This window comes from Cyphomyrmex costatus, unplaced genomic scaffold (assembly GCF_001594065.2).
Source record: "Cyphomyrmex costatus isolate MS0001 unplaced genomic scaffold, Ccosl1.0 scaffold245, whole genome shotgun sequence".
NCBI lineage: Eukaryota > Metazoa > Arthropoda > Insecta > Hymenoptera > Formicidae > Cyphomyrmex > Cyphomyrmex costatus.
In genome coordinates this window covers 169,185-192,438 of record NW_017276532.1, presented here as the reverse complement: position 1 = coordinate 192,438, position 23,254 = coordinate 169,185, and the positions used below count along the sequence as shown (strand labels likewise).

Genomic DNA, 23,254 nt, shown 5'->3' with positions numbered 1-23,254 from the left:
ACGAGATAATCTCAAGGCTTATTAAATCGCACATCTATACACTTTATCGTATGCAGAATATACAGAATATTTGACGATTAATGAAAAAATAAATAAAGATTAATTATTAATTAATTAATTGTCAGATATTCTGTGTATATGTGAATATACATACATATTCGTGCATTAAGTGTTACTTGTCAGTTGATCAGAGCTGTATGAATATTTTTACGGCTTCCGGATATATTTTTACTTTTCTTTCTGTATAAAATTGCAAAATCATTCCGAATTATATTTTTGATGCCCACAGCTAGACGGTCCTGAACTTGTATGTGTACATACATGATCATGATATACGTACATACATACACACATGTACACGATGAACTGTGTTCAGATAACTGTTATGGCGGAATGTGTTGGAATGTGTCGAAACGTTGACGGATATAATCGGTACAAATAAATATTAAAGATAATTGTACATTTAACTAGTAAAGATATATTATGAAGATAGATCGCGTTTATATGACTTTTTGAGAACGATTTAATATTTGTCGAAAAAACAGGAAAGATACACCAGATACACGTGTTACTCCGAAACGTTTACTCCAAACCGAAGTGTTTACTCCAAACAATGTCAGTAATTTTGCAGTTTAATTGCTTGACGCAGAACGAAACTGCGAAAAAAGCAATGGAGAGCTACATTGGAATCTTGCAAAAAGCATTTGAACATTATCAAAGTAGGTATATTTTATTATTATAATTTATATCTAATTAATATATTCCTTTCTTATTGAACACTAAAGGAATGCGAAAATATTTGAAAAATAACATTTACAATATTGAACTATTCACATTTCACATAAACTTATATATTTTAGAAATCGTAGAATTGGTCAAATTTAGAGTTATGAATCTTTAAAATTCTTTGGAAAACTTTTGTACAGAGATACTCAAGTAAGATCGAGATTGGCTAGACAATCTCGTTTAGACAACTTCTGATTGGTCCGTCATATTTAGAACAGTGCTTAAAATAGAATGAGATAAATGCATACCATTATATATATATATATATATATAATGGTATATATATTATATATATATATACATACGTATTTGTGTCATTTGGTTTGTTTTCTGTTCCTGCACTAGACTGAACTAGAACTCTCTTTCTCACTTTCTACAAATATCAAACATATACCTATTTCACTTTAAGTTCTAAAAGTGTACACTAGTTCAGCCACAAAAAACAGACCTATTATATCTTTGTTTTGTCTAATAAACAGTAAAGATAAAATGAGAGAAAACGCTAATAACATCATCTCGAATGCACCTAAAGAATGAGATGTATGGATATCGTATTCTATTAATCTATTATCTTATGCATAATCTATCATTCTATCTTAAGCGGGGAGCACAGACTTTTGCATAACGCATAAACCATATACATATAGAATTTGATTGGTTCATTGACTCATGCATAAGGAAATGGGCCAATGAAATTCTTTATGTATATGGTTTATGCGTTATGCAAAAGTCTGTGCTCCCCGCTTTAACCTCTGTTTTGGATACATATGGCGGACAGTGGCCAATCTCTTTACTCTCTCCTCCATATAAAGAAACTTCTGCTCTGCCCTCTAGAAGTATAGAAGATATAAAGCGGGGAGCACAGACTTTTACATAACGCATAAAGCATGTGCATAAGGAATTTCATTGGTCCATTTTCTTATGCATGAGTCAATGGACCAATCAAATTCTTTATGTATATGGTTTATGCGTTATGCAAAAGTCTGTGCTCCCCGCTGCTAATATTACATTTGTCGTACGATAAATGTAATGGAGCCGCCTGTATTACCGATAAAACTAGTGTTTTTAGTAAAATTATCGTTAAAAAGTTACAGAATAGACCTACTGCATCATCTTAAGACCGGTATTACGGTATTATATGCCTGGTTTATGCTTCAGGTCTTAATCCCAAGATCTTAAAATTCAACCAATAAAGCTACCAGTTCTAACCGAAATTTGAACCCTATTGGCTGAATTTTAGGATTAAGTCCTTAAGACCGAAGCATAAACCAGGCAATAATAGTTAATAAACGATGCTAAGAAATTTTCGAACGATTATCCAAAATTTACTAGATCACTAAACCAAGCATTGGAAAGTGCGGCAAAATTTAAACATTACAATATGCATTAATGCCTTTTAAAAACAATTTTCTAAATTAAGCTGTTAGCTAAATAATATTCTGTTTTACAGATTTATGGGAAGATTACATAAAATTGCAGGAAAAGTATAAACAGTGTAATGCGTGAGTTCAAAATTATTATTTATTTATATAATCTGCATTTATATAATTTAGATTTTAAGTCAAAACTTAAATTATTTATAACTTAATAATATATAAGTTCTAATAATAGGTAATAAAAGTATGTGTGTATACATTTATGTACATATAATATATTGTATAATATACATATATTTTGTAGAGTGCATTCTTCATCTCAAGTGACGATCGATACAAAAATAAAAAATGAAGTGACGTCGCAACAATCAAGTAACGCTGAGATACGAGAGAATGGTAGTACTCCATTATTGAGATTAAATACAAATTCGATTGATTGTAACTCTGATATAGGACCTAGTCTGTCAGATACAATAAATGAATTTTTGCACCAAGATACCGACGAAAATAATCGACCAGAAAGTCCAGTATTCTCTAAAATATTTCCAAGAACTGGCAGCAAGTCTGCAAAAAAATTGTGTTCATCTAAAATACTATACAGTGACTCAACTCCAGATATGAAGACACATCATAGTGAAAAAGTTGCTTCAAAGTATAATCACAAATTAGAAATTAGTACAACACATCATGTGGAAACCACACTTTTGCCGGATGGAAAGAGATTGAAGCAATCTCGACTTGCATTTCATCCAGTCAAAAGTAACCAAAATATGATATTAGCTTCAAATATAGATGAACATAAGCCAGCTAGTCGATTGCATAATGTCGAACAGAATTTTACCGAAGAAATCTCTAATGTAAACGCAAACATTACTGAAAAAGATACTATAAAAAATATTGAAATTTCCGAAGATGTGATAGATGTTAGTCCTACGCAGAGAAATATTACATCTAAAGTCAAACGACGTTTAAAACTCAAAAGGAAAATTCCTTCAAAGACTTTAATAAAAAGTTCTCCAAGTAAAAATAAATATCTTGATCATAGACCTGGTTCTAGTGTTGTTCCAGAGATAATAGATGTAGATTTTGGATTATGCCCTTCGCCAAAACATACTTCTACACAAATAGATGATGATAAATCCTTAATGTATACTGCAGCTAATACATTGAAAGATAAAGTTAGCAGAAATTGTCTTTCACCAATAAAAATGTATAACAAAACTAATACTCATATTGAAAATTCAAATGAAGGTCAAAAGGAAGATCCATTATTAATAAATAAAGTAGCAAATCTTAATAATATAAAAGACTTTGCCTATGAAGACAAAACTTTTTATTTTCCAACAGCTGCAAAGAAAAATGACATGAATAATTTAAACGATGAAACACATTTACACGATTCAGAAAACAAGCCACCTGAAAAAAAGTCAAATAAATTTAATGTGTAAGTATTAGTTAATAATTGTGATAATACAAGTTGCTTTTATATATCTAATAAAAATATATTATTTACAGATTTTCAAAAAGAAAGGCAGATGTTTCAAAACAACTCAATATGCGATGTAAAGCTGATAGAGAAAGATTAAATGGTTTGGATTGCTGGGAATGTAAAAAAGTAATACATAATATTAATATATGCAGTTACGTAAAATATATACCAAAAGCAATACATTTTCTATAGAAAAATAATTCGTATCATTTGATTTTTAGTACTATCAGAATTTATCACTTTCAAAAGAAGAATTCCAAAAACGATTGAACCAATGCTCACGACATCGACATAAGTATGAGAGGCCAAATACACCAGAAGGTATAAAATTTTATTTTATTTTTTATTATATATATACATATATAACTGTATACAGATAAAATATAATTTTTTTAAGGTTTTTGGGATCCGGAATTTCCTGAGACGTTGTCATGCACTTATCGACAAAAAGAAAATTGAAGTATAAGTACATATGTTTCATCATTTAAATCTAATTCTCAAGGTTTCAATGTGACTTGCAGTAAAAATCATAATAATATAGTGCACAATGAAAAACAAAAAAGTTAGTTAAAGTGGCCTTATAATGCCCGTTTCCACTAATATAGATTAACTTTATAATCTCGGTTAAACTTACTGTTCATCTTTTTCTAATTTTTAGAACTAGAAAAAGACGAAGAGCAAATTGAACCGAGATTAAAGTTAATCTACATTGATGGAAATGGGCATAAAAAATTGACGATTCTAGAATAGAATTTTGTCTACATGTTCATTTGTACATATATTCTAATTATATATTCTAAATATTAATAACTGATAAATATAAAAAATGCACAATGAAAAACAAAAAAGTTAGCTAAAGTGGCCTTATAAAAAATTGATGATTCTAGAATAGAATTTCGTCTACATGTTCATTTGTACGTATATTCTAACTATATATTCTAAATATTAATAACTGATAAATATAAAAAAAAGTATCATAATTCCATTTTTTAATAAAAATCTTAATATAAAAATGAATATTAAATATATAAAATGTTTACAATAAATAATGTATAGATATATGTTAAAATACAAACAAAAGGAATATAAACGTGTTCATGGCTTGAACATAGATCGATTTATTATTTTACAACATATATATATAGTATTATATATTGGGTAACATAGTATAGATTTATATAATTATCATTTAAATATATATAGTCATCCCTTTACATAAAAATATAGAATTTGTTTTGTGAGTCAGTCGGTGCTAAAGAAGGCTAATCAAACTCAGTTGCGGTGACCAAGCGAAGTTTGACACAGTTTTAAGGTACATTAGTGTTGTTCCTGCTTTTCAAAATCCCTTCTAAAATAATATTTGCATCATTTAACGCTGTTAAACAATTAATTCTAGGCTTGCGAAACATTAATTCTTAAACCTATTGCTGATTTTATCTAATACCAATTTCAACATAGGTTTCAAAAATATATTTAAATAACGAATTCTGTTATCTTCCGTTTTCAATATGTTTTCATTTCTGAAAATTTATAATTCTCAATAAATAAATAGATGTTACAAATATATATATGTATATATATATATATATATGTATGTATATATATAATATATATTTGCAGAAAATAAAAATAAAAAATTTTGATACAAATTTAATCGCCGAGCAATAAAAATAGTGATATAATATTAGATGTACATTTACGTATGTAATATCCATCATTTAACATCATATTCATCAAGCTATATAATTTCTCAGCAAAACGATCGCACGCACACACAATACTTTAAAACATCAAGTCATATTACTGATTTTTTTATAATAATTCTTGAAAACAAAATGCTGATTTATGATTGACTAGATCATTTCGTAATACAAATTTACGCGATTTTTGTCTTTATTTTGCAAGTTTGTATAATATGTTTGTGGCTGTCCGATCGATCATTCGCGTACTTAAAATATATATCTGATAATTCTATAGTATCCAATCTCATATTTGATATACTTTCACGAATGATCCAATTTGTTTATAAAATAAATATAATATATAGAACATGAACAATTTTTTTATGAAGGAAATAACGAAGTTAGTTGGAAGTGGCTATTCCGAAAATGTATACAGCTTTAAATGTAAATTCTTACGTTCTGTCATATACGTATTTTGGTATCGTGCAATTGACTTAGCTGATTGGTTTACGCTGATTATTACTTATTGAATTTGAGATTAAAAGTTCATTCATTCTTTTAAAGCTATTTTAAAGCACATTAATCGAAGGGCACGTAGAAGTTAATGTAATTCAGTGTACACAAATAATGTACACGTAAGAAAAGCTTGTCTTTTTTTGGAAATGTTTTATAATATAACAGGAACGTCCTGTTATATTTTGTAAATGTTTTACATTATAAATAAATTTAAATTATTATATAAACAAGAAATAAAACGCTCATATGAATTCAAACAATAAAAAATAAGAAAAGGCCTATGTACGAATAAATAAGATGTGTGTGTGTATATGTATATTTAATAATAACTTTTAATATTAAAATAAAAAGAGATGGAACGTTTCGGCTTATTTAGTTATCTTCAGTTATCACAGAGAATTAATCCATGTAAACACAAATCTTAAATAGCATTACATAATATTAAACACAAATCACGTGACGCATATCGCAAAGTCAAGATGTCAATTGCGTATGGATACTCAATATTAAATTGTGTCATTATGAAAGAGAAGTTAATAACAGTAGTCATTAATTTTGAAAGAGTTAAAGTTAAAAAAAATGGATTCACAATATGTCTATAGTATTTGATTTCATGTGAACATCCGTCATGTTGGTGTTTTAAGATCTAGATACTATTTAAGATTTTCGTTTATATGGATTAATTCTTTATGATGGCTGAAGATGGCTAGGTAAGTTAAAACGCCTACCATCCCTTTTCGTAATATTACAAGTTATTAAATGTACATCTTATTTGCTCGTTCATACAAACTTTTTCTTATCTTTTCATTATTTAAATAATTATAATTAAATTGAGCCGCCTTTCTAATAAAATGTTAAAATTTCGAGATATATAAAAGTGATTTTATATATAAATATTTCATAAATTTTCTACAAAAAACAATATATTGTTCACGTCAGACAATAAAAATCTTGGCCTGTATTAACATCGCATATTTAATGCTAAATGCAGTCAGTTTGATCATCAGTCCACGATTAAAAATTAACTGAAAAAAAAAATATATATATAATTCTTATTAAATAAATAAAAACATCAATCTCAAACGTTCGCGTAATGATAAAAAATCGAGGTGCTAGTTAGACTTGAATCTATCAGTATAAAATGTTCCGTTGTTTCACCGATCGATCGTACAGTGTAATAATCATTCAGATGTTGATACATTGCGTATGCCTTGAGTAAACACCTAACGTATCTATCTATCTTTCTGTTGTCTACAAGTATTTAATCCTTGAAATAGGCCGCGTTTGAATGAGCGGAAGAGGACGTTACGCGAGTCAATGTAATAAAACAGTACCATCTTACATCAGAAAAAGAAAGGATTCATGCACCATGTTAATATTTCAAGCTGTCTTAACACATACAAGTATCGCTTTTACTTTCCCTCTCTTTATATATTGTTCTTAAATTAAAGATTAATTTAAATTAATACTTTTCTCTGATATATATATATATACGGCATTGTATATTTCTCATTATAGAAGTTTAAGTCTACTATCATTGATCTTTTCGTACTTTAGAGAAATACAATCGGAATACGAAAGAAGCTCGCGACAGTTGGTGCACTCTAAAACTAATCACGCGAAGGTGCGGGTCAATCGGGAAGTACCGAGCGTGTAGAAAATTCCAATTATAATGAAACAACCGATTGATTCACTCTTTACTCCAATAGGGTACATCATAGTAAACAGCTAGTAAAAGTATTTAGTTTTTTCACGACACATCAAAATTAATAGAATAGATACCTGTTATTCTCGTTCGCATCTTGATTATAATTATTTTAACTCTGAACAGTATAAAATAGCCGACAAGTAATTATACATTTAAATTTCTCGTATATTTCTTCTCTCTTGTAGTTAAATTTTCAAGAACAGAGCTTAAAACATTTCATTGGAAGAAAAATATTTTTCTTAATTTTTTAGAAAATTTGTAAACAAACATTAAAAAATAAAAAAATGCTAACTTTCTAAATTATTAGAATTAATAAGATGTCTCAATTTTATACCGTTTAGAATTACACTTGCGTCGTAATTTTAGCTTCACTGCTCCGATTTCGTGGGTGGCGAAGAACCAGTAGCCGTAACGGATTTCTCATTTGTCGATACGGGTAAAGCCTTGAGAATTGCATGTACCTCTTCCGCCACTGCCATCAGGACGAACTCGAACTGTTGTTTTGTAGCAACCATGTCAGGTCTTTGATCTCTAATATGCTCGAGAGTAGCTGCAATATCAATTTCCTTCGCTCCCTTCGTCATACGGTTTAGGACCATGTCGATCAAGCAGTAAGTACCAGTTCGTCCAATTCCATCACTATGAAATAATTAAGTATGAGGATATACCGAACGTTACACTGATATTTTAAACACTTAATATAAAAATATAGGTACCTACCTGCAATGCACGACTATCGGGCAAGACCTTCCACGATATGATTTATTAACTTTCCTAGAAAAAAAAAAATTGAAATAACTTAAAAATTTATTTTTAGACATGATGTAATATAAAAATATTTGCCATTCTTTTCTTGGATTTTAATATATGAATAATTTATATGTATAAAACACATCTTTCGATTTAATTTTTTAGATATATAATTAAATAATAATCTTTTAAACAGAGTTACATTATAGATATAATAAATTATTATAGAATAATATAGAGAGAATATAATAAATTATATAATATAATAAAAAAAGTCGTACTTTGTGTGCGACATTACAGTTAAATCGACACAAACCTACGAAACTCAAGCAGAGCCTTTGTAGAATACGGGACACTGTTCTCCGGCCAAGAGAGGAAGTGGAATTGCGTGACAGTACGAGTCTCACAAGTGCGGAGATTTTTCAAATAGAAGGAGCGCACTAAATAATCGTCGCACCAAAAATGCTCCGACACCAAATGCACTTCATAGATATGATAGAGCTCCGATCCTTCCTCGGGCCAATAACGATGGCACATGGCACGACCTTCTTCGGTAAGTCGTGTCAGCATCACAATTACTACACTGCCTTGTTCCCAAACCAATTGCCAGAAATCAGCCGTAGTCTGCGGTAATGGCCCTTGTGTGGCTATGTAAGCCGGATTCCTAGGATCGTGATCCGTCTGCAACGAACAAATAAAAAATATTGCGATTTTCACAAAAAAAATTCATTAAACTCTCGGTCCATTGTAAACAATAAACTAGATTTATTTAAAAAATTGTCTGTTCTTTTTTCTTCTTGATTATTATTAAAATAAAAGAGCAAAATTTTAATAAACTTAATCGCAGTTCGCGAATTCAATATAAAAAAATTATCATTTTTATTCTTTTTTCTATTAATTTAAAGCAGGGTCGTTTCCATTTGTTTCCAATCATGGATGTTTAATTGTAGCAAACCAATATCCCATTCAACTCTTATTATTAGTTTTTATTTTTTATTTGGGTTTCTCATTTACGGACATATCAATAAACATAATATGGCCATACATTGTCAATTGTGCAGTTAGAATATACAAAGCTTGCTCTCTCGACAAACATGCTAGTTCGTTCGCTTGTGTTAAGATTATGATGCATTAATTAAAAATAAAAATATATCTACCGCAAGCGTCAGCCTTACAAATTGTGCCGAGAACGATTTTGCGATTTTTAAATTTGACATGCCCATCGACTGTGAACTTACCGACTTCTATATGTATGTACATATTGCGATGGCAGCCGGAAAACCGAATGTCGTACGTATTTCAGCAACGTTATCGTGAAAACGAAAATATTTATTTTATTTTTACATAAGTTACCTTGCAACGATTGCATGGAATAATTAGAAAATCTGTTATTTCTTACATCATGTATATTGAATTTTTCGCGTATTAAAAATATGATAGCCTCCTGAATCCTATTTTACAAAACATTATGCACTAGACGTAATATTCTAATCATCTAATTTATATAAACAAAATATTATTTAATATTGTACTAATCCGAACATGTAATATATGTATAATATAAAATTATGTACATACATATATCCTCAAATGATTACAATGGAAAAATGATGTTATCATTCATGTAGTATCATTCACCATATTCTGTATTATTTAATATGATTATAAAATATATTTAGTTTTAAAAAAAGAAATGTTTAGGCTTCAGGAGGATTTATGGAAGAAATAATATGAAAAATAATACCAGAAATACTTACAATTGTGGAAGCATTTATGTAATCGGAATTATTAGCGTTTGCTAGATCGTTGAGGACTACTCGAGAGTGATCATAAGGAAGTGCTGCGTTAGGACGATTCTGCTTGATATTTGCCTCATTCTCCGCGATCTCTGTGGACGATGGTTCAGCTTCATAAGCACATAATGCCGCCCATTCCTGATCCAGACGATCTTTATTTTTCAAATGATCCTCCATGTAACTCTGCAAATACGAGTTCAATATAGAGCGAGAAATGTCAACATGAAATAGCGTAACGATTTATTTTAAATTAATCAAGACAAAAAATTCTAAAAGCTATGTTTAAAATTCTTTGAATATTCGAAACATTTTTTTAAAACTTTGTTTCCTATATTTTATTATGCTTACGAGAACCATGTGACCGGTTGATATGTCCATGTTGGTGAGAGCAGGTTCTTCGCCCCAAGAGGATGTACTGGATCGATTAGAGGACAGATTATTAGATTCATTTTCGCGCGATAAGCTTGTGATACGCGGCGATTCCAACTTATCACTCGGTTGTTTCGCTTGCATTCTCGCTCTGCACAGATCTTGGTAGTCTTTGGATGCTTCTGGATCCGGAGTAGCTAACCCAGCAAGCTTAGCTCGACATTTGGCGTGGCGACGCGCAATTATAAGCGTGACTATTGCGGCTGCGATTGCAGCCGCAACTCCAGCAGCTACCAATGCACCAAAAAAACTGGAACTTATATCGCTTTCTCTAGCTACCTCCAGAGTAGCTGGTAATTTAGTCTGCAAAACAATATGACTTTAATATTATTTTTTTTATGTAATCTTTGAATTGTAAAAAAAATATGTTTTCATTGTAAAAAAATATATTTTTATTGATAATATTAAAAAATAATATTTAAAAAAAATATATTTTATATCAGTATATACATGCAAAAAATTTAAAAATTAAAATTTATTTATTTGATAAAAAACATATATATTTATTATAGTACCTTATCACCTATACCCGCCCGAATAACTTCTATTCCTAGCGCATTTTGTAATTTACCACGTATTTTATCTAAAATAAAATATATTTTTAAATACATTTTGCAGAAACAGATTTGTTTTATCTCACATCTTATGTATATATAATATTCATATATTTTTATTAGAATTCATATTCATATCAAATAAGTACGGTATATAAATTGTACCGATGCTGTTAACAACGTCGGTTGCATTGTAATTTTTGTCATTTTGAATAACTTTAAACGTTACTTCGGCGCGACCCACTCGTATGTCTCTTAACGTTCCGAGAGGCAATCCCAACAGTTCTTCAACCTTAAAAATTCAAAAATTTTACATTACAAATTTAAAGTATTATTTATAATTAATACCGTCTTGAAATATTTTGATTATCGTTCTATTTTAGTCTACCTTATTAACCACGTGTTCTCCTTCAAGCCATGTATGAAACTCTTGCTCAAACTCAATATAGACATAATCTAAGTCAACGTTTTTGTAAGTTTCTGGCCGGCCATTGTTTGTTTTGTACATATTATCGTGTAATTTCTTCTTAGTCAATGGTGCATATATTTCGTTATTATTCTATAAGGATATACATATACTTCATTTTAGTTTACTAAAATATTGATGTAATACCTACTATCTAATAGGCAAAATGTCAACTCGATACTTACATCTTGATTATCCATCTCTGAATAATCTTTGTCAAGAAGGACTACAAAAACATAAACCAATGAAATCTTGTGAATTACATCTATGGGACATCTTTAATTTTTTTAATAAGAACTATCTCAAAATGGTAAGAAAATTGATCATAAAACTGAAATCAAATACAGATTTAGTTGAAAATGTAGGTATACTTTACTTACTAGACGGAGATTGGGTTTTAAATGCGTAATTATTCGTCGAAAACGGTGGTCCAGGTTTTTTAACGTCTAGACGTTCCCTGCGTTTAAAGCCAGCCAACTCTCGTCTCCATAAAAGTGCATCTAAGTTGTCGTCATACATTTCGTCATATATAGCTTCTGCGTCCAATACATTTTAATTTAATTGAGGATATTTAAGTAATTCTCTAATTTACATATTGAAACGAAAAACTTACCACTTCCATCGGATTTAATTTTATGTTTCCTAGGTCGCAAAACTCCTCCCTCAGTGTACATCTCTCGTATTTTCGAAGTATTCATGTCAGATTCTTCAATGTTTGCTGAGTTCTCTTCATCAATTTTGCTATTTTCATGATCGAGATCCTCATCGCGTCTCATCACTCCCCTTTTTACATCAGCATCGGAAAATTCGAAACGCAGTGGTTTCTTCCGATGCTTATATTTCCTTGAGAACGCTCTTTCGTTTGTCTCGGAAGAGGGCTTCAACAACGTGTAATCTGGCGACTCTTCATTCTGCAAGAATTCAAGATTGGCGGACAAAAGTTGTGTGTCATAAATATTCTCATCGTCATCCTTGGACAATGTTTCATCTCTTAAAGTATCCACGAGTGACTCGGTAACATCATTTTTATAATCATCGATGAAGCTAAATCGACGTGTTCTAGGCGGATAAAACTGCTCGCGCATATCGTTCAATGAATTTCTGTACTCGTTATATTTCTCATTGTTGATTGAAGCCCGATTACTCTCATCACCTTGCCAGTTCGTGTATCCAGATCTGTAAACAAATTTGATAAGTTTCTGATTATATGTCAATAAGTGTCGTTCACAAAATAGAAAATCGATATTTCACTTAAAAAGTGAGAATTAGATAAAGGAATATTAAATCATTTTTTATTAATATATTAAATTGCTTACTTAATATATTTAGTAAAGATAATTGTATTCTCTACATATAATTGATTTTTAACAAATGCAATAATTCATATATGCAATATATTATTTAATTTTATATTTAAATTTTCAATTGTCTTTTCAAATATACATATAATAGATATAAAATTCATAAAATAATTACTGAAAGCATTTTTTATAAAAATATTAATCTAAATTTAATTATAATAAAATAGCTTATAACAATATATAAATTCTAAAAGTGTTTATGTTATTTTTAATTGACTTTTCTTTAAACAAGGTAAGACCTACCTATCCTCAATATCTGTAGGACGATATAGAACATCAGCCAAATTACTCTCAGGATTTTCGTTGTCCGTAGATATTCTTAGTATGGCAACTGCTGGAACCATCTGAAAAGAAAATCAACTGATTATTACAAAGTAATATTGCGATCAGTTACATATATTTTCAAAAAATAATTATAGTCACAACAAATGATTACTTTATTAGAAAAAAATATTTTTCGATATATAGTTGAGAATGTGTGAATACATTTACGGTATGATTTATACTAACTTCGTCAATAAATCCAATGTTTTCATCAAAACGTGATGGCTTCTTCAAATATTCACAAAGACGAAAATCAAGAACGTCGTTTTGTCTGAAAAATTTTTCCAAATTTTTTTTATTAAATACTTTTAGTCATACATTAGTTAATATCAAGTATTTAAATAGAAACGATATAAATTATGTATCTATATATTATTTTCATAATTTAATAAATTGTATATATGTATATTGTATATATATAATTTTTGAATTTTGCAAATTTATAATTGTTACTTATTAATTTTTTATCACGTTAGATACATGTCACCTTTTTCCTATTATAGTATTATATTTTGGTCTAAAAGTTTCTATGATATTGTATTATATTAAATATATGTATTTTTTGTTATTTTATTTTTAAGAATTTAACCTGGAGAAATTAAATATTTAGCAAGCACTGAGCAACATACAACTTTCTTCTCTTTAATTGCAAAAATTTTACATGATGGGAAAAATAGTGACACATCTCTAAAATCTATATAGTAAAATTGTGAAAATTCATATTGATTTATACATATAAATCTTTTTTGGCAAATTTAAGTTTGTTACGACTTATAAGTTCTAATAAAGTGATGTACCTATATCGTAGATTATGCAATAAGGTTTGCACAATACATTGTGTAAATGGATGTTTCCAGTTGTATCCGTTGGATTCTATAAGTTTCATCAATTGTAGTCTCATCGGATGTAGCAGCTTCAGTTCATCGATATCAAGATTATATCTGAGCGATACAGAATAGACTTGTATTACACCGCAATAACGTGTTGATTATGCTACACTTTATGTGTCGATCGCACTAAAACGTTACGTAGGTGTGCGATAATAAAGACAGTAAAGACGAAGTAGCGAGACCGTTTGACGACCCGACGGTAAAATTAACCGATCCGAAAAAGGATTCAATTCCGCTTGGTTCGTATACATACATTGCATTTGCATATATCTCGAGTTGACATTTGAGATGTAGACATTTCAGTGCGAATAATTCATGCAGGATGCCATAAATACATCATAATTTTAAGGACATAATTTTTTTCTTATTAACTTACTGATATAAATTCTCATTCTTTAAATTTGTATACCGAGGTATACATTTTCCGAATGCCAGATCTGAAAAAAAAATTTTTTTAATTGTCCAGTAGACAAATTGTTTATATAATGTCAGCAAAATGGCCAGTAAATTTGATCAAAGAATTCAGCAGATTCGATATTATGTGTCCGTATTAAATTCGTGTATTTCCGGCTTATTGATGTTGAACGGTAGATTAGCGGTAGAAATTGAATAAAACTTGTCGAGTGTAGATCTGTTCAATTTCTCTTATCAATCTACATATGGTAAACCACGTTTAAATCTGCTCGGTTTCTGCCGCCAATCTGCTGTCAAGTTATGTTAACAAATTCTATGTTTTTTGTAACATTCTGTCGCTAGTATAACAAATTTTGCATCAAATTTGCAACCTTCTTGCTGACAAGATTTGTCAGAAAATACTATATAAAATCTTTCGTTCAAACAAATTTGGCTGACTTGGATAAATTTTATAAAAAGGTTGCTATACATTCGATTTTACTAATAATACATCGCAGCTTTAATATTAATGTAATTAACATAATTAACTCTAATTAAACTTAAAAAATTATACGAAAATGTATTTTTAATGATCTATTCGTTTCTATATTTTCATATTATGTATATAAAATAAAAGAGATAAAGAACTACAAGAAAAAAAGAACTTTTCATTTTGTTATTAATTAAAGAGAACTATACAAAATTATTACCGTCAAAGCACTTTTCCGTCTGGGGATCGCATATGTCCTCGTTGAATAGACATCCTAAAAACAGAATTATACAAGATGCTAAGAGAAATTGTTTCTATATAAGAAAGATATTGAATGTATGTATGTGTATATTGCGTGCGCGCGTGCATGGCTTTCAAACTATAATAATTAATTAGCTTTGTACGACTTCAAGTATTTGCGTCAAATACAGATTCAAGCATGCATCCTGCATAGATCGCGTAAATATTTTGAGACAGGCGGGAAATCTAATTTCGTCCTGCTCATTTGCTTGCGAAGCAATCGACCAGTTTGCTGTTATATTGCGACTTGTGAATTAAACACATAGATATTATGGAATAAATATAGCAGCGCACTGAAAATGTCTAGTAACAAACTAAATTTAACCACACAAATTTCCTGAAATAACTTTAGTGCATTTAATTATAGATAATTCTAAACAGATCTTTTTTATAAATTTATATTATCATTATACGAAATAAAACACGTGTGTACTCTATTCGCATCCTCATACATATATACGTTTTCCACTAAAAACTTATATATACCTATATATGTACAAACTTTTACATTCCTTATAGAAGATAACTTTGTAAGAAAAAAAAAGTCAAGTTAGATCAGAATCAACTTTTTTCTTTTCTACAATTTTTAATCAAATCTTTATACAACGTTTAATAGCTTTTCAATCACATTCAATATCTGTTCAATATCTGTCTAATTATTCTTCTAAATTCGCGTCTTAAATTACTTTGTGTTCTCACATTAACGGTCTTTAGTATTGAATATTGTTTAAATTACTTTATTTTTTCGATAAAAATAAATTATTTTTCTTGTAAATTAATAATCAATACATAAAACCTATGTATTCATACAATATACAATTAGTATAAAGGCAAATAGAGTCAATGTTGGTTATAATTTAACAATACTTATTTGATATCACAATTAGATTGAAAAATGCAGGATATACTTATAATGAATGTACGATCGAGTCACAATTGAACACATTCATCTTCTTGATATGTCATTATGCTGCATACTTTACGGCTTCAATATATAAAAAAACTAAAAATAAAACATCTGAGAGCATCTATGACAATATATTGAAAAAAGAAAAACTATATTATTTGTACATTTATTTACTTGTTGAAAAAATTAATTTATTGAACATAAAACATAAAAATCTAGAGATTAAAAACCAATAAAAGAGCGGAATAAAATAAATTATGCCTAAATGTAGAAACAAAATAAGTTGAAAAAAAAAAATTTAAACGCTTAGTAAATATTATAAAAAAATTATAATATGTCTTTTCACAACTGTTTGCAAGAAAATATGTTTGATTTATACAATTTAATTTATTATGTCATATAGCACTTGTTAATTAAAAGACTAACTGCGTTTATTTGATAAGTCGTGAATAGGCTTAATTTTAATTGGAATAATTAATAATTGTGGCTTCAATTTATATAAATATCATATAGTACGGTCTTTAATAAAGATCATTTCGCATTACATACACACACACACACACACACACACACACACACACACACACACATACACACATATACATATATCTATTATATATACTGAATATAAAATATTATTCTTGACCTTTTTCAATGAATAAAAAAAAACACATTCTTTTACTCAAGGAAATTGTCAAGATCAAATATAATAGATGATCAACACGAATCGAGCAAACAAATAAATCGGCTGTTTACATATCATGTTCACAGCAAACACGAATGTATGATAAAATTAAAACGCAGGAGCAATGTAATCAAAATGCACACGAATATGCGCACGTCGATTGTATACCATAAAAGGTGACGGCTTAAAATGTCAGATGTCTCGAAATAATTTACTACTATACACTTTTAAAATACCACTGCCGTTTAAAAACTATAATTTATAAATTACCTAGTATGACTATAAATATAATTACATTGCTTCTGCGTTTCAATTTATTATACATTCGTGTTTGCAGTAATCATGCAATGTATATGTAAATATCCAATTTATCTATTCGCTCGATTCGTGTTGATCATCTATTATATATTTGATCTTGATATTTTCCTTATGTAAAAGAGTGATTTTTTTTTATTCATTAAAGAAAAAGATTATATTTCAAACCACTATCTTTTACGGTACCGAAAGGGTTACTTAGAGTAAATAAAACGAGGTGAGAGGAAAGGGCACGGAATAGATAAGCAAAGGGTTACGTGATATATCTGAGAGAGCGAGATAGTGTAGCGGCGTTACAGCGTACGACAGAGACATCTCGCAAGCTCACGAAGGTGGTGGCTGCGTGGGATGAACAGTTCGATAACTGTCGAGTTGCTGTCGTGGGCGAAAATCGAACACTTCCCTTCCTCTCTCTCTCTTTCTTTCTGTATGTGTATGCGCGTGCGTATGTATGTGTGTGAAAGAGAAGATTTTTGTTTTACAAAGGACAGGAATATTACTAAATTTAAAAAGCATCAACGATAATAATGACTGATAGGATTATCTTTCAAAACTTTTATCTTTTAGAAATTTTCAGATTATCTAATACGTACTATTATTTATTGATCAGATTTCATTAAAAAATTTAAAATTGACAGTGTAATTCAAAAACTAATAAATCAGAAAAACTCTTCTTTAAATACTTTAAATCATTTATTTAATCTATTAATAATAATATCGAATTATTACGTCAGATTTCTACTTTTTTCTTCTAGTATATTAATTCAGTTTCTTTTTGGTATAATACAGTTCCCTTGAAATCTTTTTAGTAGAATAAAGAGAATCTACAAAAAAAAATTAAAATATTTTATAAGCCAAATTATTCTCGCGTTATTAATATAATTTATTCATGTTAGATTTTCTTTATTACTAATTTATAGATTTCATTTATCTTATTTAGTTTGAAATCAATTTTCGTTTAACAAAATTTTTTTCGCAATTGACAGAATAGCTCCGCTCTACTATATCTTATACTTAGGAATATACATTACGAATGCGATGAATGAATTTATATTTAATATAAGCCAGGCATGAAAAGTATCTTGAGAAATAACAAAAAATCAATGAAGATCGACGACCGTAATCTCGGTTTCTTCGTGCGCTGGGAATAATAGTATCGCGAAAGCTCACCGCTGACGTCAAACGTTGGTGGATATTACGAGATAAAAATGCTCGTGAAGCTTTAAAGTCTAGTTCACGTTAATATCCTTTTTATTTTTTATTTAATTTTAATAATTAGCCCTAATCGGTATTTACGGATCCAGTAGCCACTAACATTTCCTTTAACTACGTTGTGAAAAATTGTTCATCACAAACGTTTTTTACACTCTTACATAATTTTAAGTTACACAATCATCTCCGTCGAATCTTGAAATTGAATTAAATTAAGATACATTAATTTAAAGTATCTTACATTGGGCCTACAAATACCATTAAGAAAATTTCGAAGCAAATACTCGTTAGGATTAAACAATTATTTCAAATAGATATAACATCGTGTGTGAATGTATGTTATACATAACAATAACTAACAATGCACGTTACATATAGCATAAAAATTAATTTTAAGATCAGTTTGATTATAATTGTACAATATTTTAATATTGCTGAGCGCTCCGAATCTCTTCGGTTCTATTTTATAATGTTTATTAATTATATTTATTTCCTTCTATTATGTACATATATATGGCATTATACAAATTTTATATGTACATTTTTTGCAATCATTACTGCGGTAGTTGTTTAAGTGTTGCGTTGTAAGTCTGAAAAATTTTCGGCACGTGATTGGTGACTACATACGCGGTATATAAATTCACACATTATAATAAGCATAGTAATCTAGCTTTGACCGTAGATGGCTTAGTAAATCGTAAATTATTACGGTTTCCTCATTCTTGTTAATTTGCAATCATTACGTTGTAATTTTAGTATTAAAAATAAATGTAAACGATATCTTTCATGACTAAGCGCTGTTTGCTCACTTTTTCTTATACCTATTTCTTTTTAACGTATTGTCAATCAATAAGTGCTCTTTCATAAATATATGAAAACAGCAGTACTTACAAAAGTATAATGTCATGCGTTAACTTGATAGGGCGTCAACCATTAGGGCGTATCGACCCATTATACAATCGATGTTAATACTTCAATGTGGACACTCGCATCATTGAAAACATCGACGGAGTAAAGGTAAAAGTTTCTTATATTTGAAAAAGCATTCTGCATTTTAAGAATTATATAAAATGTGGTTTGAATCAAACAAAATTTCATTTAAATAAGCATAAGAACCACACACAGGATCTAGTTTGTGAAAAATTGTTGAAGTCAGTTATTTATTGTCAACAACATAAATCTATAATTAATATAAACGTTTCGGTTATCACAAAGTGACCATCTTCAGTATATAAATAAAATTACTATAATGTAAAATCAAACGCAACATACAATAATAATTCGCTTACATCAACTCGCCAATCTACATCTTTATTTATATACTGAAGATGGTCACTTTGTGATAACCGAAACGTTTATATTAATTATAGATTTATGTTGTTGACAATAAATAACTAACTTCAACAATTTTTCACAAACTAGATCCTGTGTGTGGTTCTTATGCTTATTTAAATGAAATTTTATTCTGCATTTTATTTGAAATTTTATTTTAGAAAGATATTTAGAAAAATATCAAAAATATTTTCAAGAACTGTAAGTATTTCAAGAAACATGGGGAGAGAAAAAGAGAACGAGAAACTTACCGTTTTATATTTCAAAAAGTAATAAAAATCATAAAATATATTTTGTACATTTCTGTACATTTTATATACAGTTACTATCTCATTTGTAGCAGCAGAGTTAGAATTATTTCATTTAGCTTTGCTGATTTGTATGTCTGTATCTATCATTTTCTCAGCATGCCGTTACATCTACGTAATATATCCCTCATCCTTTGTTACAAGTTATCGCATTTACCTCTCGCGTACAAAGGGTTTCTAGTTGATTGCACGGAATGTTATAACAGGTGGTTCACAGTGAAACATATCGAGTGGAACGCTTCAACGTGTGAAAAGTTATATTTCCTGTCTCTTTTTAAAAGCCTCGCTTATCGACTCCAAGAGGAGACTTAAAGTTCATCCGCTTATTAATTGCAAAGAGAAGTGAAGCATCTTCGCGACCTTGAAAAGATATTCAACGAAACTATATAATCGAAGAACTTTCAACTTGAGATTGAAATACTTATCTATTTCAAAACATTTTAAAATAGATAACGACGTACATTTTCTACAAGGAGCAGAGATGACTTGATTGAAAAACACATTTTTATGAAATTAACATTTTTAATATATATTGTAATTCTCCCTTTTTCTCTTTTCATATTTTCTAATATATTCGCATAAGTAATTTCATTAATTACTTAAGTCATTTCATGTCAAGTATTCAGAAGTAAATGCTATTATTTTCGTATTTGCGCAGGATAATAATATTGAATTACACTCACCGACGTCGCCATCAGCCAGAACGACAACGTGATGGAGGACAAGCACACAGAGCACTGGCAGCTCCAAGCCTCCTTGCCACCGTTTACGGCCCATAGATATTTCTACAATTATATAAATCCACATCAAACCTTTATATCACTTTTTCAACACTATCACGTATATAATTTTTATTTATTTACTCTCCAAACACTCCTCCAAATAAAAAAATAAAACAAACGCTATAGCCAATGTTTTAACAAGTAAATATAATAATTAAATAATAAGTAAATATTTAATGAATGTATAATGCCTAAATACATTATATAGTAATAATACCTATAAATTACATTACACTATTTTATACTAGTTTGTTTTGCAAATAAATTTTTTCTTTTAATAGTTTTCAATAATTAAAAAGTTACTGCAATTATTTTGATGATAAATATCGCGTCGAATGTAAGATTTTATTTCACGAATTGATTACATGGAAACGTACTTGGACTTGTAGCAACACCTTTCTAGGAGTAGTGTAAGTATCTTTCTGAGAGTGCATCGCTCTAAAGTGCAGTGCCCGTCCTCGAACGTAAATCCAACAAAAGCTAATACACACGGCATAATTCACGCCATTTTTTTTATGAATCAACCACAGAAATGTTACGGATTGGATTTATTTTTTACCAGAAAAAAACAAAGAAGAATGGAAAAATTATAATCTGTTTTTTGTGGCGTTTTTGTATTTTATCTTAAGATGTATGAAGAAAAAACATTAATATTTAATAAAAAGCAGAAAAAAATAACAAAAATACTTTATGTCGCTGACTATTTTCAGTGTTAGATTTTTATTTTAAACATCTCGATTCTCTATTTACTTTGAAATGATCTTTCTACAATTATTTATGCTTATATAAGTATATCTCATAATTGAAACATCTGCAGGTTGTAGCCGTGTTCATCTAGCCATTTTGGCTGCATTCAAAAAATATTACCTGACTGATGGTCTCCGAGTATCATTTTATCTTTGTTGTTCACCGAGTATTAAGCAAGGATAAAATGATACTTGAAAGTGTACTCGCGTAGTACTTTCAAACGCAGCCCTTCAAAGACAAATTAACGTCTTCTGAAGCCTGTGTCACACTACGCATTGGAGATAGCGAATTAGAGATTAGAATTTGACTAATTAGATAAATTTAATTTGAATCCCTTTTGTTCTGATTGGCTGAATTCTAATCTTCAATTCGAAATCTTTAATCTTTAATGTATAGTGTAATACAAGCTTCATGAAGGGTCTATAACAGAAGTCGTAAGGTCTGAGGTCGTAAGAAATTGACCAATCATAGTCGGCTATTCTCCTCGCATACAACTATAATTAGCCAATTTTTTACGACAGATTTTACGACCACTATATCTTCTGTTGTAGAACCTACATAAGGAAACCTGTGCGAATACATCATCCGATTTTAATCATCTCTCTAATATTATTTTCAAATAATATACAAGTTACAGAAGCGAAGGCAATATACGCAACTTCTATAATTCTGTTTTAATTACCTAAATTTGCAAATCTTTTTTGCTAAATACGCAATAGAAAAAATAGGACTGTTATACTTAGTCATACGTATTAAATGAGTAATATAAATACGATAGTGCCGGCAAAGTGTGCAATAAATTTTTATTTATCTTAATATATAAAATTCCTTTAATCACCCACATGCATAATCGTAATGTATGTCTTAAAGAAAATTATAGCACAAAACAGTTTTTTAAAAAAAGCATGCGAAATTAAAATTCGCTTTTTCAAAACTGATTACGATAAGACTTATTTTTATATACAAAAAAATATAAATTTTCTGCAAACAAGATTAAAATATAAAATTAAGAGAAAAAGGAGAGAGATAGAAGGGAGAGAGAGCGCGCGAGAGAGAGAGAGAGAGAGAGAGGGAGGGGGAGGGGGAGGGGGGCAGGAAAAGAGTGAGAGGGAGAGAAGGAGAAAAAAAAGAGACGAGAGAGAGGAGGAGAAAAAGGGAGGAAGGGAGGAAGGGTAGAAAAAAGAGAAAGAGAAAAGGGAAAAAGCGTGCAAGGTGGAACGCATAAACGCGGCTAGATATGTTTTCACCTGGGCGTGACACAACGTGGCCTTTTTCACACCCTGCGGCACATCGTACGCGTCACCACGAGAAATACCGTCGCCACTGTTCCGCTTCGCGAAAGTGCTAACGATCACCACTTGGCGGTCCTGGCTGCAAACTCCTGGACCATGTCCTCGTAAACGGCTGCCGGTTCCGCCGCAGTGATGGCACTGACTGGAAAGCGAGGGCAGACAGGATGATGAGGAGGAGGTACAACAGGCGGCGGCGACGACGCGCAGGGCGTGCGTCGTCGGATTTTGAAATCGATTGCAACGCGCCGCCGGGTAGTGGGCCAACGGAGACGCAGAATGATAAAGCGAGAGAAGGAGAGGTGCGAGAGGAGTAATGAAAAGAAGACAGAGAGAGAGAGAGAGAGAGAGAGAGAGAGAGAGAGAG

At 29.9% G+C, this 23,254-nt stretch overlaps 2 protein-coding genes across 5 annotated transcripts; one reads left to right on the top strand and one right to left on the bottom strand.

Annotated features, from left to right (window-relative positions):
- Positions 1-613: 613 nt before the first annotated feature.
- On the top strand, positions 614-4,235 carry LOC108774356 (uncharacterized). The gene is made up of 6 exons (XM_018540446.1): positions 614-719; positions 2,237-2,288; positions 2,467-3,606; positions 3,678-3,777; positions 3,873-3,972; positions 4,049-4,235. Exons 1-6 carry the CDS (start codon positions 614-616, stop codon positions 4,108-4,110), a joined length of 1,560 nt encoding a protein of 519 aa, XP_018395948.1. The 3' UTR covers positions 4,111-4,235.
- A 2,536-nt stretch (positions 4,236-6,771) lies between these two features.
- Positions 6,772-22,922, bottom strand: IA-2 (tyrosine phosphatase IA-2). 4 transcript variants are annotated; one of them, XM_018540423.1, is made up of 20 exons: positions 22,846-22,922; positions 20,753-20,854; positions 15,231-15,284; positions 14,504-14,564; positions 14,035-14,178; positions 13,424-13,508; positions 13,157-13,257; positions 12,166-12,728; positions 11,933-12,088; positions 11,738-11,778; positions 11,475-11,645; positions 11,252-11,378; positions 11,048-11,115; positions 10,452-10,835; positions 10,065-10,286; positions 9,546-9,551; positions 8,624-8,988; positions 8,278-8,331; positions 7,892-8,196; positions 6,772-6,874 (listed from the first exon to the last, which is right to left on the bottom strand). In XM_018540423.1, exons 2-19 carry the CDS (start codon positions 20,844-20,846, stop codon positions 7,926-7,928), a joined length of 2,967 nt encoding a protein of 988 aa, XP_018395925.1. In that variant the 5' UTR covers positions 20,847-20,854; positions 22,846-22,922; the 3' UTR covers positions 6,772-6,874; positions 7,892-7,925. The 4 variants fall into 4 exon arrangements, with proteins under 4 accessions (XP_018395925.1, XP_018395923.1, XP_018395924.1 ...); XM_018540421.1 differs by lacking the exon at positions 6,772-6,874 and having other exon boundaries at positions 7,882-8,196; XM_018540422.1 differs by lacking the exons at positions 6,772-6,874; positions 22,846-22,922 and adding an exon at positions 21,229-21,283 and having other exon boundaries at positions 7,882-8,196.
- Between the last annotated feature and the right edge of the window lie 332 nt (positions 22,923-23,254).

Bases quoted from the DNA above. Each gene is read 5' to 3' on its own strand.
- LOC108774356 (XM_018540446.1), top strand. From the start codon at position 614: ATGTCAGTAATTTTGCAGTTTAATTGCTTGACGCAGAACGAAACTGCG. The intron at 2,289-2,466 runs GTGAGTTCAAAA...TATATTTTGTAG, and splicing joins AAGTATAAACAGTGTAATGC to AGTGCATTCTTCATCTCAAG. The intron at 3,973-4,048 runs GTATAAAATTTT...AATTTTTTTAAG, and splicing joins GAGGCCAAATACACCAGAAG to GTTTTTGGGATCCGGAATTT.
- IA-2 (XM_018540423.1), bottom strand. From the start codon at position 20,846: ATGGGCCGTAAACGGTGGCAAGGAGGCTTGGAGCTGCCAGTGCTCTGT. The intron at 14,565-15,230 runs GTAATAATTTTG...TTTTTTTTTCAG, and splicing joins GACGGAAAAGTGCTTTGACG to ATCTGGCATTCGGAAAATGT. The intron at 11,779-11,932 runs GTAAGTAAAGTA...ATGTTTTTGTAG, and splicing joins TAAAACCCAATCTCCGTCTA to TCCTTCTTGACAAAGATTAT.